At 55.2% G+C, this 17542-nt stretch overlaps 1 protein-coding gene across 1 annotated transcript; it reads right to left on the reverse strand.

Moving 5' to 3' along the window:
- Positions 1–3351: 3351 nt before the first annotated feature.
- LOC133357181 (short transient receptor potential channel 2-like) lies at positions 3352–17442 on the reverse strand. Its single transcript, XM_061575000.1, has 14 exons — positions 17178–17442; positions 16017–16343; positions 14737–15150; positions 13723–13923; positions 12792–12956; positions 11540–11714; positions 10528–10728; positions 10084–10246; positions 9411–9500; positions 8623–8815; positions 8202–8329; positions 6754–6832; positions 6125–6257; positions 3352–5266 (listed from the first exon to the last, which is right to left on the reverse strand). The coding sequence occupies exons 1-14, from the start codon at positions 17190–17192 to the stop codon at positions 4488–4490; spliced, it is 3063 nt and encodes a 1020-aa protein (XP_061430984.1). The 5' UTR covers positions 17193–17442; the 3' UTR covers positions 3352–4487.
- Positions 17443–17542: the final 100 nt, after the last annotated feature.

Raw genomic sequence — 17542 nt, forward strand, 5'->3', positions numbered from 1 at the left:
TGCGTGGCGTCATTTATGGACGGCTCCTTACCCTATAGTAGCAAAAGTTGCTACAAATGTAGTAGCTACGGGTCCCGCACTTTCAAGGTCCCCGCGCTAAATGCTTTCAAGCGATCAATTCCGGTTCGGTGATTCTGCACTTGCTCTATTACTATAGTACTATACCGCCTTCAACTTTTATGAACGACCGGGTGTTTAAGGTTAGAGATTTGTCGAATTATCTGGCTTTATAGCAAATGAAAAATGCAATTACTTTACTGTGCAATCATTTTTTTGTGTGTTTTAATATTGACGTGTCGTGTTTTAATTTAGGGCCCCTTTTTAACATCATGCTACAGGCCCCGCATTCGCTTCATCCGGCACTGCACGGTGGCAGGGCCGGCCTCCAAGTCGGCTGTCTTGTTGTGAGTGTGGCCCACCGCATGCCCAACCAGCTTTTGTTCGGCCGGATCGAGGGGCTAAACGGGCGCAGCACGGGCTAGAGAAGAGATGGAGTGATGTGGTACAGGAGGACGTGGAGCTGAGTGGACTTGCCGATGACTGGTACCAGCGGTGTCAAGATCGGCCTCTGTGGAGGAGGAGGCTCGTGAAGGACGCTACTGGGCAGTTGGAGGCAGTCGACCTCCAACAACAACGGAGGGCGGAGGAGCGACGCTCACAACAACGAGCGGAGCGCCGGGTGGATAAAGTACAGCAAGTTGGCACAGTAGGGGGCACAGGTGGTGCATCAGCCAGTCATCTCGGTCATCTCGGTCAGTCGACCCGTGGCACCTGCTGGGTCTGCCCCGTGACCTGCCAGCGGACGTTCGACACTTCACGTGGCCTCAAGGTGCACGTGGCCTGGCACAAGCGTCGTGGTGACGTCACTGCCACTTAGTGGCGAATGGCGGTTGTTGTTGTAGCCCAAAAGTCGGTAGTGAACACCAGCTAAGGTCAAACGTGCCTTGTGTGTGTGCGGGAACGCGTAGCCTCAGGTATGAGTGTGAGGATAAAGCTCTCGTCGTGATTTTTTTGTTTTATTTTATTTTCATTAATTTTGATGTTTTACCTACGTGACTTTACCGAAAAAAACCTAAGAATATGAATAAGACTAAGCTCTCGTCCTGGGGCAATGGCTGCAAGCGCACCGTGTGTTGTACAAGATGCACGCTGTGGTGTGAACGCAGGCAAGGGGGAAGCTTGTCTTCAAATCAAAGACGAGAACCATCAACCCTCTTAAATCGCATCAGTCTTGGCATCCGCTACTCTCTCGCGAGACTCCGCCCGTGGCCTGGCTGACAAAATATAAATCGTGGCGGCAATAAAGGGTTTGAGAAGTAATGGGGTTTGAGAAGTAGGCTAAGAACCAAAAAACGCGCCACACGGAGCCATGTAGCTCATTACATCGCAGAGGGATCAGAGCGCGAGGTTGCTGCGTGAACATCGTGGCCAACAAACAAAAAAACCACGGAAACACATCGGGAGAGCCGAGTCCAACCACGATAGCGCCACAAGAGAGTGCGGGGTGTCTTGGGAATCACAAAGTCTGGCCCGCCTAGCGCTGTGCGTTAACCTCGGACGCGACTTAAAACTTCTGAAACAATTATAACGCTTCGCTGGGCCAGATCGATGGGCCAGATCGATGGGCCTGCCGCCAATTGGGGGGTTTTTCGGCCGTGCACAACTCAGTTTTCAGTTTAATTTATTAGGTTTAGCCCTGTGAGCCACTCGGCTCTTGAATCGGGTGCAACAGCAACAAACAAAAAACAAAAACATGAACAAGAAAACATCTTAAAGTGACTATGCGCAAACAGCAAAATCCAGGAAAAAACTGCCAAGCCTTCTAGAAACGATGAGTTGTGTGAGCTGCGCCGCTAACGACGGCGGAAATTACCGTGGCACCACAGGTGACACCTTTTGCAGGTGTCTTCATCATTAGGGATCTCACAGGTAACCCCCCCTCCCTCCCCCCGCGAGGGAGGGGGGGGGGACTAATTACAGGATGAGGAAAACGCATCGATAAACTCATCCCAAGGCACACTGTGTCCTTCACACATCACAGTGATATTTTTTCTCACTCTTTCCAACGAAGGCTGAAAGCGTTTCCTGCATTGGCTTTGTCCTCCTATCTTGTCCCGTCTTCTCGAAACTATACACTTTTTAATATTATTATACCAGGTAAAGGCCCAACTGAGCTTTGTAGCTATTGTTCAGAAGCGACCTGGCCATCACAAGCCTTCAACAGAGCGGCTTATCATCATGTAGATATTTATAGCAGCCAAATAAGCTATATGCATGTTGATGATAAATGTGGAGGGAAAAACCCGTAGGATAAAAATCCACGTGACCACACGGAGAATATGCAAACTCTAAAATATATGGCATGCGTCAGGGTCGGAATCAAACCCACATCATCCTGCGTACCAGGCGAGGGATATAACATCTCGCCACCATAGCGCCCGTTTGTACCTTGGGGTCACGATATTTACTACAAAGTTGCGTTGCTTTAAGGGACTTTCCCCCACAGAAAACCGGCCACAATGATCACCAAAAGCTTGAAACGAAAACCAGCGCTAAATACAGATATAAGACATTTCGGCCAAGGTGATGATGTCACACGCTTTTGCGTCTGTCTCGCTCCGCCAACAAATTCCATGAGCTTATCAGCAGAAGTTTTGACCTCAAATCACACTACGACCTCCGATGCACACGCTGTGACCTTTCCCAATGCCGTGACCTCATCCCCACGTGTGTATGTGTCTGTGTGTCAAACTTCTTTACGCGCCGTACGTAGCCCACCACCGCGACCTCTGCTGCGCGCTTGTCTTTCAAGTACCGCTCACATTTGTAATGCGAGCAAGGATTGAGAGGAACGGAGTCTGGGTCACGTGAGGAGAGGGAGGAGTTAGGGTCACGTGGGAGAGAGGATTTAGGGGGAGAACCGGAAGGGGATCGGGGAGTTAAGACGGAGTGAAAACGGGAGGAGGCCACGCTGGGCAGTACTGGGAGGGTGGCGCGATCGCCACGTGTTGGGAGACCTCGGCACCGTCGGCCATCGGTATCCGGGCGCAGGGGGCTAGCGGGCTGTGGAAGGCTGGCTGCAGAGCGGAGCAGCAGAGTGGCTGCAGAGCGGAGCCGCAGGGTGGCTGCAGAGCGGAGCAGCAGTGTGGCTGCGGAGAGCTCGACGGAGGAGACGCGGGCCTGAGCGAGGACGCCGTGGGAGCGAGATTTACACGAACCCAAATAAAGGACAACGGAGATCGACACTGCGGAAGAGTCCTTTATTACACATTCAAGCCAAGGAGCCCGACTCCCGGTCATGGGTTCCGGTCTCAAAACACGAGAGCCGTTTATTACAGTTGGACAGAAACATGGCGTTGATATATATGTGTGTGTGCGCGAACAACTCAAACATTGCATTCTTCACATACAGCATGGAGCGATGCACGATTGGAGTTACACTGAGAGACAGAAATAGGGACACTGAGAGACATAAATAGGTACACGTTGATGATAGAGAACATACCCAAGTTAAAGGCATCACATTGACTTCATAGAGGAAACTGGGCTTTGGGCTGGACGCGCCGTGAAAAGAGATGATGGCCCGTGAATGAGACTAAAAACTAAACTATTTTTTATTTTACCAGGCAAGGCCCACTGAGCTATATAGCTCTTTTTTTTAGAAGCGACCTGCCCACAAATGATCGCTCGAGGAAGTGGCTTATCACGTGGGCATTTATAGCAGCCAAATACTCTAAACGCACGATTCTAAACGTGGTGGGAGAAACCGGAGGATCTGGAGAAAAATCCACACGACGACGACGAGAACATGCAAACTGCAAACATACAGGGGTCAGGGTAGGGATCAAACCCACGACGTCCTGCATGTCAGATGAAATAGTTAACATCTCCCCACCGTGGCTGCCACACCACTGACAATGGAGTGGCAGCCCGAGGATGTACAGGGCATCAATTGTAAAGATGTAGCGATTGAATCGGCTCGTATGTAGATGTTAGATCCATTACACCGCAGAGATGCAAGAGAAGGCGACACCTTGGGGAGGCCTTTACCCAGCGGTGGACAGATCATAGCTGCCGACGTCGATGGTGGCAGTTGAGTCTGAAATCAAAGTCAATTCATTACAGATGCAAGAACCGGGCGTTGGCGGCGCATGTCTGTGATCTTGCACTCCTGGCGGTTCACGCAGATATCGTGAAACTCCCAAAGGGCGTCAAGGTTGCCCTACCCTGGAGGTAGCGGTATAGAGCATTACCCCCCTCGACCGTGTGGGTTATCTCTGGGTGCTCCGGTTTCTTTCCACGAGTAGAATCACTCATTAGTGGACTTGGCCATAGCATCCTAATTTAGAGCCAGAGCATGGGCAATTGTTGGCGTCGGTTTTGGCTGCCTTCTCGCTTGTCTGTGGTTGCCTACGCCTGTTAATCTCAGGAAAACTGCTCAGAGCGGAGTTACAAATATGCAGCGTTGACATTAAGAGGCAGCTGCGTCACAAGGCAGTGTAATCGTTGGCCTCCTCGGCACCGCGGTTTCGCCCTACGCCCGTAGCCACCCCCACGGTGCCACCCGCCGTACCGCCTGCGGCCGCATCCAGGCGAGCAGTGTAAGCGTGGGTGCATTGGGCATTCGCCTCATCGACACCTCCACCGCCTCCGCCTTCCGCGGGAGCCACCGCCGTGTCATCCCCCGAGCCATTCCGCCCGCCCGACCGCCCGTCAAACAGCGACGACCTCCTCTCTAGGCCATGGACATCATCCGCGGCGTTCGGAGTCGCCCGCTCAGCGACAGACATCGGCCGATTCCCGACGGCGCTCGGACTGCCCACCCGCGGTGCGCCGGGCACCTCGCTGGCACCGATTCGTAGGGAGTCGCTCACGGGCGACCGGGACCCCAGTTGTTGGGAGGGTAGCGCACGTGGCGCGTGGGTAGGGCCCGGCCGCTGCGAGTCGCTCCCGCCGTGCACGGGTCGCGGGTGCCGGGCCTCGTCGTGCGCAGGCCCCGAGCGATGCTGGGCCGGAGAGTCCGGCTCGTGGACGACGAAGCGGAAAGAGCCGCGTTGCGATGCGCTGGCGCTGGAGCAGGGCGACTCGCCATCGGAGGTCGCGTGCAGGTAAGAGGCGGTGTCGCCATCGCTCCGTGCCTGCCCGGGCGACACCGCGAACTCGGGCAGGCCGAGCCGGGCCCGGCTCAGGCTCCTGCGGATCGACTTGATGTCGCCGTGCATCCGCGCCACCGACTTCTTGAGCTCCCCGACCCTGAAGCCCAGATCTGTGGGCGGAACCGGCTTTGCTCCAGTTTTTTCTCAAATGCAAAACAAATATCTAAACTAACAGTTTTATTTTATCAGGTAAGACCCACTGAACTCTATTGCAGAAGCGACCGGGCCACGAATGATAGCCCAACAAAGTGGCTTATCGTGGGGAAATTTAGAGCAGCCAAATACTGTAAACGCGTGATGTTGATTCTAAATGTGAACGGAAAAACCAGAGGACCCGGAGAAATATCCACGCGACCACTGGGAGAACATGCAAACTCCAAATATACAGCAGGCGTCAGGGTCGGGTTTCAACCCATGACTTCCTGTATACCCAGCGAGATGGTTAACATCTCGCCACCTTAAATTCAGTGAAGCCTTCTTAAACAAATAAATTACAGCATCATCATAATCAAAGTCAGCATCATGTAAACACTCACTCATTGGCCAAATAACACTTCAATACATAGAAGGCTGTGGAGCGCGGGGCATCGTTGGCAGTGCCGGCTCATCGCGTGGCTGCTGACCTCCCGCTCGTCCGTGGTTCCTTCTCACGACCTCTCCGAGTCGTTCTCTCTCTCTACGAGAGCTCGGAGTGAATACTGTGCGCGCTCCAATTTGAACAAAACATTATCATCATCATCATCATCTATGTGGCTCCAATAAAATGGAGAGCACCACCCCTGCCATGTGCACGTGTACATCCCACTGCTAAACTCATGGGGATGGAGCACCACAGGTTCACTGCGTGTCTCGCAGGAAATTGCTGTCCATAACTCCCAGGAACTAATTCGCCACCGCTGCTCGAAAGACCCTGATCCCCGGTGTCCCGTGTTGTTTGCGGTGACGCCGGGAGCCGCCGGGCCCGCGACCTTTGTGCTTGTTCTCCTCGTACTCCTGCCGGGCCTTGTCGATGTAGCGCCGAACCAGCGTCCTGATCACCTGGCTCTGCCGGGCGCCCCTGGGCTCCACCAGGCCCCAGCCGTCGTGGACACCTGTGTTCATCTGAACCGGGGCCGGTGAACCGGTGATGTTAGCCTTGGCTGGTTTCATGGTGCAGTACACTGACCGCTGTGCCACAAATTAACCACAATACCTTGCTGATCTCGTCAAGGAGCATAAACCATCACACGAATTCCGGTCATCCTCGCAGGAGCGGCTTTTGGCTGGCCATCGAACAAAGATGGTCGCCGCATCGCGCGGTGTCCGATACGCTTTTGCGGCTGTCTGGAACTCTCTTCCTTTCGATATTAGGAAGCTACTGGAGCGATGCACTTTAAAATCTATATTGAGAACTTATTTATTTTTAAATGCTTTATGTGTTTAATTTGTTGTCCTTCCCCCGCACCTCCGATTAGCACGGTTGGCTACTTGCCGTGCGAAAAAAGTTCAACATGCATATGTACATGCCACCACTCCACCGAAAACACATGCTTGCGTGTGTGCGTGCGTGAGTCTCTGTTCACGTGTCAGTGACACGTGAACACATGTCCGCACTCACGATGACTTCGCTGATGCTGGGCACAGACGGTGAGGATGGCCCCAGCGACGTCCGGCAAAACAAGAGCCCGGCCGTTCGCCTGTGGACGACACTCACGCCCGTTCTTGCGCTTCTACGGCCCTGACCACGTGGAATGCTTTCACCTCGTCAGATAAGGGACAGCCGAACCCTGCAGCCTGATGTTTACAGATGAAGAGGAACATCGCTTCGACAAACGTATGCTGCTAAGATTAACCTAAATATTCTTCTTCTTGGTTCTTTCGGTAAAGTCACGTAGAAGGGAAGTAATAAAAAATAAAACTAATATTATGTTTTCTTTTTATTATTTGATTACTTCCCTTCTACGTGACTTTATCCGAAAGAACCAAGATGAATCCCTGCAGTCACGAAAGCTTTAAATCGAAACTAAATATTATTGCGTTAATTGCACGGTTTGACATTTTTATTGGAGAATAATAAATGGATATGTATGATGCGAAAGAAGTTCAACATATCTACAAAAGATAAAGATCGCCTGTATAGCCTTAATAGACTGTTGGGGCAAGTGCTGTTAGGAAGCACCTATGAAGGCCGGCACAGCACACGAGGGGGTGGGTGTGCCACCACTTTGCCCGGCCACCTTTGTCTCACCAGTGGCGATGTTTACTACACACTGCACCAGGTACTAATTGAGGCTGAGTCGATCTAGGGGAGGCCCAGGACCGGTTCAAATAATTGTCACTGATGGTGTTGGTGTCCGTGAGCGGGAATCGAAATCGAGTTGCCAGGTTTGTATCTAACCGCTACACTACCACTCCCCACATACATACACATATAACAACAACAATCACCGCCATTCGCCACTAAGTGCTGGAGACGTCACCACGGCGATTGTGCCAGGCTATGTGCACGTTGAGGCCATGTGAAGTGTCGAACGCCCGCCGGCAGGAGGCCACAGGCTGATGCACCACCTGCGCTCCCTATTGTGCCAACTTGCTGTGTTTTATCCGCCTGGCTCTCCGCTCATTGTGAGCGTCGCTTCTCTGCCCTCCGTTGTTATTGGAGGGCGACTGCCTCCAACTGCCCAGTCGCGTCCTTCACGAGCCTCCGCCACAGAGGCCGATTTTGACACCGCTAGTACCAGTCATCGGTAAGTCCACTCAGTTCCACATCCCCCTGTACCACATCACTCCATCTCTTCTCTAGCCTGTGCCGCGCCCGTTTAGCCCCCTCTATATAGCCGAACAAAAGCTGTTTGGGCATGCGGTGGCTGGGCATGCGGGCTACATGACCCAGCCAACACAGCCTTGCCTGCCGGAGGAGCTCACCGATGGGACTTTGTCCAGATCTTTCAAGAATTTGTGAGCTCCTCACACAATCCAGCCTGGCTAATCCCAGGATGGATCGTAGGCAGGCCGGCCTAAATGTCTCTAACCGGCGAAGATGTTCCATTATACACACACGCATACATGATAGCGTAGTAGACAGACTTGGGGCTGGGGATGAGGTTGAAGGGCACGGGCAGGGTGAGGCCCTCTCGGAAGTAGGAGAGGTAGAGGCGCGAGCGCGCAAACTTCCACTCCACGTCCGCATCGTCCTGGTGACAACGCGACGGCAACGTGACGTGAACACGACCCAAATAGAGCACGAACACGACACAGCATGGACGCAACACCGCGCACGCGGCATGACGTTAAGACAACACGATGACGCAAACAGCACGACACGAACACGGCATGGACATGAACACGATACAAACCACGACACGAACACAAACACAGCACAAAACGAACGCGACCAAGGCAGTGATCACAGCGGTGGTGGCGGCGGTGGCGGCGGTGGCGGGGGTGGGGGGGGCGTGGAGTCGGTCCACGAGTTAAGAGCGAGCACCTCGATCCTCTCGAAGGAGCTGGTGATCATGGCGATGAGCATGTTGAGCAGCACGATGGCCATGATGATGGCGTAGACGCCGTAGAGGCTGCGGCCCACGAACTGCGCGATCTCGAAGTTGGGGATGTCCGTGGTGCGCCGGTCCTCCATGCCGAACACCGTCCAGAAGAGGTACTGGAACGTCTCGTTGAACCTGCGGCACAAGAAGCACTGGAACATCTCGTTGAACGACGCCATCGGCCACGCGGTTCTCGCCCGTGCTGTCAACTGTACCGAACGACTTTGCATTCTTTCTCGTTGAGAATCGTCACGTGTTTAGATTTATTTAGAGTATTCGGCTGCTATAAATTACCATGTGATGAGCGGCCACTTCGTTGAGCTATCATTTGTGGCCAGGTCGCTTATGAATAAGAAGCTAATAGCTTGAGAGATATTTATAGCGATTTACTTATCTTTTTTACACTTTACACTCCTATTGTGTTTTCGTATTGTATGTTGTTGTAACGCTGTGACCCCGTGCCCCTTACTGGACACCTGTAACAAAGAGCTTCATAGCTCATCGGATTACTCAAAGTATAAATAAATATTCTGATTCTGATCTCCAGCGCAATTAACGTGAATAGATGAACAAATAACAATTAAGACTGAGTGCGTTCGCGATGACGCCGATGATGTTGATGATGATGACGACGCCGATGACGATGCTGCATGAATGAATGCGCTGGGCTGTGGTGGACGATCCGTCGTGCAGGCGAGCTCCCGAGTGGCCGCGGCGTCGCGACGCTCACCGGCCCAACTTGTTGAACGTGTAGTGCACGTAGAGGTTGTTGATGCCGCACAGGAACGCCGTGCCGATGATCATCACCAGGAACATGAACCTGCACACGCGGGCGGGCTGGTGGGTGGGTGGCACGGGCACGGCTCCAGGCGCGACGGCTCTCGATGCACGAGTGATCGACGGCTCCCGTCGCGACCGACTGACATGGGTCGCTGGAAAATGAAGGTCGGGTCACTTACAGTCGGGGGTCAAACTCTGGAATGTCTGGGGCATAGGTCACGGTGCATGCGCAGCGGTAGAGGTCGGAATCGCAAAGGTCATGGGGTCGCTGTGGCAGAAGTTGGCTTCTAGAGTCGAGGTTCGTGAAGGTCGTAGTCACCCGGAGAGAGGAAATCGTCGCTGTATAGGTCGCGATCGCTCAGTATCACGGTATGGATATTTCCCGGTGCAGCACAATAATAATAATAGCCACATTTTTATCTGATTGTCTTCAAAAAAAGAGACCCTCCATTGTGTAGGTAAGGATCACCCCCTTGGCGGGGAAGTCAGTGCCAGAAAGGTCACGGTCACCCCACGGTAGGGGTCAGGGGTCACTCCACGGTAGGGGTCAGGGGACCCTCCACGGTGGAGCTCGGTGTCGGAAAGGCGAGGCTTGGCCGCGTGGTGCCGAGGTCGCGCCTCACCGGAAGATATCCCCGAGGATCTTGCCGATGGAGATCTGCAGCGTGCCGAGCGACTCGTGCGCGGGGAGGATGAAGGCGAGGCGCGTGAAGCTGAGCGCGCTCGTGATGGCGAACACCACCTCGGCGATGATCTGGGGGTCGTCTTTTTGCCACTGCCCGCGCTCTGGGCACCGCCAGTGGGGGGAGGGGGGGCGGGGCGGTTTAGGTGGTGGGGGTGATTGACGAGTGGCAACGCATTCACCACGCGCCGTCGCGTTCCGCATGTCGTGTTACTCCACGGACCCCACACATCCTCCTCACTGGCCGTGGTGAAATATGCTCATCGGCCGTGGTGAAGAAGTATGCTCACCGGCCGTGGTGAAGTACGCTCACCAGCTGTGGTGAAGAAGTACGCTCACCGGCTGTGGTGAAATACATTCACCAGCCGTGGTGAAATATGCTCACCGGCCGTGGTGAAGTACGCGCACTCGGCCGAGAGCGGGTCCCGGCCGCACGCCAGCTCCCCGCTCCAGCGCACGAGCAGGCGCAGCGTGAAGGAGGAGATGTACATGCTGATCATGGCCAGGTCCAGACAGTTCCACCAGTCCGACAGGTACACGCGCAGGCCCTCGATCCACACCTCCTTGCACTCGTACCACAGGAAGCCTGAAGACGCACACGCACGCACACTCCTAGAGCTCATATTCTTTGGTTCTTTCAAACCGCGATGCGGGACTCAACGGGGGGGGGGGCTACTTTTACGAATGTCACGGGATCTACCTGACGTCCGCGGCAAAGCAAACGGCACGCGCGGTATTTTTTTGTCGCGGTCAATACGCACGGCAGCGGCCTGAACTGGGGAGGGGGGGGGGGCGTAGGTGGGGGGGCAGGTGGGGGGGGGGGGGGGGTAGGTGGGGGAGGTAGGTGGGGGGAGTAGATGGGGGGGTAGGTGGGGGAGGTAGGTGGGGGGGGGTAGGTGGGGGAGGTAGGTGGGGGGGTAGGTGGGGGGAGTAGGTGAGGGGGTAAGTGAGGGAGGTAGGTGAGGGGGTAGGTGGGGGGGTAGGTGGGGGGGGGTAGGTGGGGGAGGTAGGTGGGGGGGGTAGGTGGGGAGGTAGGTGGGGGGGTAGGTGGGGGGGGGAGGTGGGGGGGTAGGTGGGGGGGTAGGTGGGGGTGGTAGGTGGGGGGGTAGGTGGGGGGGGTAGGTGGAGGGGTAGGTGGGGGGGGTAGGTGGGGGGGTAGGTGGGGGGGGTAGGTGGGGGGGTAGGTGGGGGGATAGGTGGGAGGGAGGTAGGTGGGGGGGGAGTAGGTGGGGGGGGGTAGGTGGGGGGGTATGTGGGGGGGAGGTAGGTGGGGGGGAGTAGGTGGGGAGGGGTACGTGGGGGGGTGGGGTAGCCGGCCCGGACTGTTAACCGTGAGACCCCCTGCGACGTAGCGACGAGCGCGCGGGTCGCGGCAGCGGCAGCAGCAGCAGCGGCACCTGCCACCCAGACCATGTGGAAGGAGCTGTCCATGAGCGTCTGGTTGCGTGTGGACACGATGTCGCTGGAGCTGTCCATCATGATGGACTCGACGAGCAGGAAGAAGAGGAACCAGAGGTAGGAGGCCGAGTGCATGAGAAACTTGAGCAGCGGCGTGCGCAGCAGGTTCCCCAACTGCACGCGCGCAGATCACGCGAGACGTACGCGCGGGTACCTGCGTTGAACTTCTTTCGCGCCGTACGTAGCCAACCGTGAACACAGGAGGTGCGGGGGAAGGACAACGAACTAAACAGAAATAGGCAGTTCTGAAGAAATGCGATGATGGTTTACAAGTGCGTAGCTCCGGTGGCTTCCTAATATCGGAAGGGAGAGCGTTCCAGACGGCCGCGGAAGCGCGTCTGAAAGCGCCGCGCGATGCGGTGACCACCGTCATTGTTTGATGGTTCGCCAAAAGTTGCCGCTGCTGCGAGGAAGCGAACGCTCAGGTGGCACGCGGGACACCCCGTGCAGACAACTGCACCGCAGTGCCGGATTATCCCAGTAGCACAAGTAGCTACATATGCTACAGCCCCCGCACTTTCAAGGGCCCCGCGCTAAATGCTTTCAAGCTATCAATTCCGCTTCAGTGATTCTGCACTTGCTCTATTACTATAGCGCTATACTGCCTTCGACTTTTATGAACGACCGGGTGTTTAAGGTTAGCGATTTGTCGTGATATCTGGTTGTATATCAAATGAAAAAAATACAATTACTTTACCATGCAAGTTATAATTTCGTGTTTTAATATTCATGTGTTATATTTATTTATTTAGGGCCCCTTCATAACATACGCTACAGGCCCCGCACTAACTTAATCCGGCACTGCTGCATCAGCATGGGCCATTCCAATAGATAATAATCACATTAATATTGCCCACTATCCAGCAAGGACTCACTCAGTCTCAGGACTCCTGTTCAGCAGGGCCCTGCATTGGGATGATGCGCAAGTTCCTCCGTTGAGTGGTTGGCATCGTGGGAAGACAATGGGGAGATCCGTGGAGAAAAATCCCCGGCATACATGGGGGGGGGGTAACGCTCAAAGCGCCGCGCGCAGTGATTCAAGAAGTCTTTGCTTTACCGCCCGTCTCTTAACCACCTCGTGAGCCGGGGCTCACAGCGCAGGGGCGCGGAATCTGACGGACCCGCAGGCCACGTTTGGCCCGTGAGTTCATTTCGCGACCGTGCACGAGGGACGCGCGCCCGTCGTCTCACCCTGGACTTGGGCGCGATCCAGTAGATGATGGCGAGCAGCGGCATGCCCAGGAAGATGCCCAGGCAGGTGCCCGCCTTGACTGCGGCGTGGCTGCCCCTCCAGCTGGGCATGCCCGAGCACCAGATGGAGGTGAGGACCTGCTGGCACACCGGGTGCGACACGAACTGGACGCGCGCACGCACGCACACACGGGCACACGCACACACGCGGACACACACACACACGGGCACACGCACACACACAAACGCATGCGGACACACACACACGGGCACACGCACACACACGCACGCACGCGGACACACACACACACGGGCACACACACGGGTACACGCACACACACGCACGCACACACACACACAAACGCATGCGGGCACACACACACACTAAGGCAACGATCCTCCCGTATAGATTTACAGACTGTTGGGGCAAGTGCTGTTAGCAAGCACCTGTGAAGGCCGGCATGGCACACGAGGGGGTGGGTGGCCAGCACCACACACACACACAAGTACGCGAGCAAGAACGTGAGCCACTCGGTTAGGTCCTTGAAGAAGCTCGCAGCACGTGGAGTGAAACGTCAGTCATCGTACCGAACAACACACGGCGGCACAACCCGAGAAACGCATCGGAGGGCGATGCAGCAGGGCAATCGCGGTCGCTTCGCGCAGCGGCATCGATGGCACGGCGGTCAGCGCGCTGCGCCACCGAGCCAGGCGACCCGAGTTCGATTCCCGCTCACGCCCACCAACCTCCAGCGACGGCTATCCGCGTCGGTCCTCCTCGAGGTCGACTCAGCCTCAAACGAGCGTCCGTTGCGATGTGCAAACATCGGCACGGTCGGGCGCGGCGCCGGCCACCCGTGCCGACCGAAGACCGGCGCGACGCCGCCGGACGAACGGCGCTCGGCACCTCCCCCCCGAAGCGTGACGGTACCAGCTTCTGTTGGTGCGACACGGCGAGGCGCAGGCGGCCCAGGCTGGGGATGCCCTCCTCGAAGGCGCCGTGCGCCAACTCCTCGTCGCCGTGCGGGGGCGCGTCGTTGAGCAGCGAGTCCACCTCGCGCTGGTTCTGACACATGGCGAGCAGCTCCACGGCGAACTCCTCGCACTGCCGGTCCAGCTCCATGTACTCCGCCTGCGCGCGCACGCCCCACCAGCAATCGCCATGAACCATCCACTGCTGGATGAAGGAATTCCGCCCCCACCATCCCCCCCCCCCCACACACCACGAACGTCAAACATTACCCTAGTCCCACACCTCCAATTAGCATGCTTGGATACGTACGGTGTGAAAGAAGTTCAACATAATACGTACTACACTATACACTACATACTAAACTACACACTAGATTACACACTACACTATACACGACTATACACTACACTATACACTACTATACACTACACTATACACTACTATACACTACACTATACACTACTATACACTACACTATACACTACTATACACTACACTATACACTACTATACACTACACTATACACTACTATACACTACACTATACACTACTATACACTACACTATACACTACTATACACTACACTATACACTACTATACACTACTATACACTACTATACACTACACTATACACTACTATACACTACTATACACTACACTATACACTACTATACACTACACTATACACTACACTATACACTACTATACACTACACCGCACCTCTGATTAGCGCAGTCGGCTACGCGCGGTGGCGAGAAAGAAGTTCAACGTACACACATATGTACAATTGTACTACATTATACACTACATACTAAACTACCCACTACATTATACACTACACTATACACTACTATACACTACACCGCACCGCCGATGATTAGCACGGTCGGCTACGCGCAGTCGGCTACGCGCGGTGGCGCGAAAGAAGTTCAACGCACACACGCGCACGATGCCCGCTCCGTCCTTGCTAACCTTGAACTCGGGCTCCTGCCTGGCGAGCCGCGTGAGCTCGCGGCTCAACTCGAAGGCGCCGAGGATGGCGTCGCCGCTCGCGAGGCACAGGTACGGCCGCCCGGCGAGGCCGCGGTACGTGTTGATGCGCGACAGCGAGAACTTGAGCGTGTCGTACTGCCGCCCGTTCTGGCACTCGAGGCAGCTGCAGGAGATGTTGTGCGGGCGCTGGATGGCGTGCCCCTTCTTGAGCAGCACCTCGACGATGTCGAAGAGGTTGTCCTGCGAGGCGAGCGTGAGCGGCGTGACGCCGGGCGGGTAGCGCGAGCTGTCCATCGAGTGGTCGAAGATGGCGAGCGAGAAGGAGCGGATGTCCATCTTGTTGTGGCCCAGCGCCTTGTCGTTGTCCAGGCGGTCGAGCAGCAGGGTCACGACCTTGGACACGCGGCGGGCAAAAGGATGAGTCCGGACGATCGAGCAGATAGACAGGCCGGCCGACCGATCGACCGACTGATTTAGTACTCTTAGGTTTTTTTGGTAAAGTCACGTAGGTAAAAAATAAAAAAATAAAAATTAATAAAAGTAAAATAAAAATCACGACGTTTCGGAGGCAACACAAGCTTCCGTCTTCAGGTGGAACCGTCACAGCACGATAGCTGTATCAGAAAAAAACTAAGAGGATGAATCCTTGCAGTCACGAAAGCTTCAAATCTAGGACTGATTTACTCACAAGAACACTGGCGGACTACGTGACAAAGTGACCAACCGGCAGCGACTTACGAACAGACCGACCGACCATTTACCGCGGTTGGCTACGTGCGGTGCGAAGGAGTTTCAACGTACGCACACACACACAATTGACCGACGGAGAGAGACAAGAGTGACACATTGGCCAACAGAGTGACGTACGAACGTGACTGACTTTTCGATTTAAAGCTTTCGTGACTGCAGGGATTCATTTTCTTGGTTCTTTCGGTAAAGTCACGTAGAATGGAAATAATAAAATAATAAAAATAAAACATAATCAAATAACTTCTCACGACGTTTCGGCCACAACTCAAGCAGCCGTCCTCAGGTGGAGAACAGGTCTAAGACAAACTCTGTCTTCTCGACAGACCTGTTCTCCACCTGAGGACGGCTACTGAGAATTATTTTATAATGTTTTATTTGTATTATTTTATTATTTCCATTCTACGTGACTTTACCGAAAGAACCAAGAAAACGTGACTGACTGACTCACAAACCGACCGACCGACTCGTGGACTGACCGACCGACCGACCGGCCAACATCGCCGGGTCACCTGCTGCTGGTTGGTGTCCACGGCGACGAGGAGGGCCTCGTGGATCTGCCGGAAGTCGAAGCGCACGCAGCGCAGCAGAGCGCCCAGCACCTCGTCGCTGCCCATGCGGATCGCCAGGTTCAGCGCCTCCCTCCACGAGCGGTCCTCCTGCTCGTCCGCCTGCCGCGGGTTCGGTGGCACCCCCCGCTCCGCCGCGACCCCCCCTCCGCTCTCGGCGGCCCCCAGGATGTCGTAGACGCGCGCCACGTTCCCGTCGCGGATGGCCGCTTGCAGGGCGATGGGGAAGCGAACCTTCCTGCTCACGATGTTGCGCCAGCTGCGCGCGTGCTGCTCCGGCGACGACACGGGGGTCGGTGGCGCAAGCAGCAGCAGCAGCATCATCGGCATGGGCAGCAGCAGCATCATCGGCATGAGCACCATAGGCATCATCGGCATGAGTAGCATCATCATCATCATCATCCGCATGAGAAGCAGCAGCACCATCGGCATGAGCAGCACCATCATCATCGGCATGGGCAGCACCATCATCATCGGCATGAGCAGCAGCAGCACCATCGGCATGAGCAGCAGCATCATCATCGGCATGAGCACCATAGGCATCATCGGCATGAGCAGCAGCAGCATCATCGGCATGAGCACCATAGGCATCATCGGCATGAGCAGCAGCAGCAGCACCATCGGCATGAGCAGGAGCATCATCGACATGAGCAGCACCATCATCATCCGCATAAGCAGCATGAGCAGCAGCATCACCATCAGCAGCAGCATAATCATTTTCAGCACAAATGATAGCTCAAGGAAGTGGCTTATGATCGTGTGGACATTTATAGCAGCCAAATAATCTAATCGCGTGACGCTCATCCTAAATGTGGAGGGCCAAACCGGAGAACCCGGGGGAAAAATCCACGCGACCACGGGGAGAGAGAGAAAGACGCAAACTCCAAATATACAGCAGCAGGCGTCAGAGGTCGGGATCGAACCCACGTCCTCCTGCATACCAGGCGAGGTAGTTGACATCTCCTAGCCACCGCGGCGCCCCCCAAATCGTAGCGACCAAAAAACAATCTGGGCCTCTCTTTCTCCTGAACTGAGAACCGAATCATGAAATGCCCTCTCATCATGGTGATGAGTAAGACCCATCACACCACCACCACCACCTACCCGTTTGTTCTCCATGATCTTGCCTCGGGGACTATGGTTGGAGACCCCGACCTCACGCTCTGCGGTTACCGAGTCAATTAGGCTGTGTGGGTGCAGCAGGAGACGCTGTGTGGGTGCAGGAGGAGACGCTGTGTGGGTGCAGCAGGAGACGCTGTGTGGGTGCAGGAGTTGAGGCTGTGTGGGTGCAGGAGTTGAGGCTGTGTGGGTGCAACAGGAGACGCTGTGTGGGTGCAGCAGGAGATACTGTGTGGGTGCAGGAGTTGAGGCTGTGTGGGTGCAGGACTTGAGGCTGTGTGGGTGCAGGAGTTGAGGCTGTGGGTGCAGGAGTTGAGGCTGTGTGGGTGCAGCAGGAGAGACTGTGTGGG

The sequence above is a fragment of the Lethenteron reissneri genome, chromosome 57 (assembly GCF_015708825.2).
Source record: "Lethenteron reissneri isolate LAM-NWPU_2019-01 chromosome 57, ASM1570882v1, whole genome shotgun sequence".
Lineage (NCBI taxonomy): Eukaryota > Metazoa > Chordata > Hyperoartia > Petromyzontiformes > Petromyzontidae > Lethenteron > Lethenteron reissneri.

What these genes read in the sequence shown, in the direction of transcription:
- LOC133357181 (XM_061575000.1), bottom strand. An exon ending in ACGTTCAACAAGTTGGGCCG is followed by an intron (nt 8,816 to 9,410) that starts GTGAGCGTCGCG and finishes CTTGTGCCGCAG; the next exon opens with GTTCAACGAGACGTTCCAGT. An exon ending in CGAGGAGAACAAGCACAAAG is followed by an intron (nt 5,267 to 6,124) that starts GTCGCGGGCCCG and finishes TTCCGCCCACAG; the next exon opens with ATCTGGGCTTCAGGGTCGGG.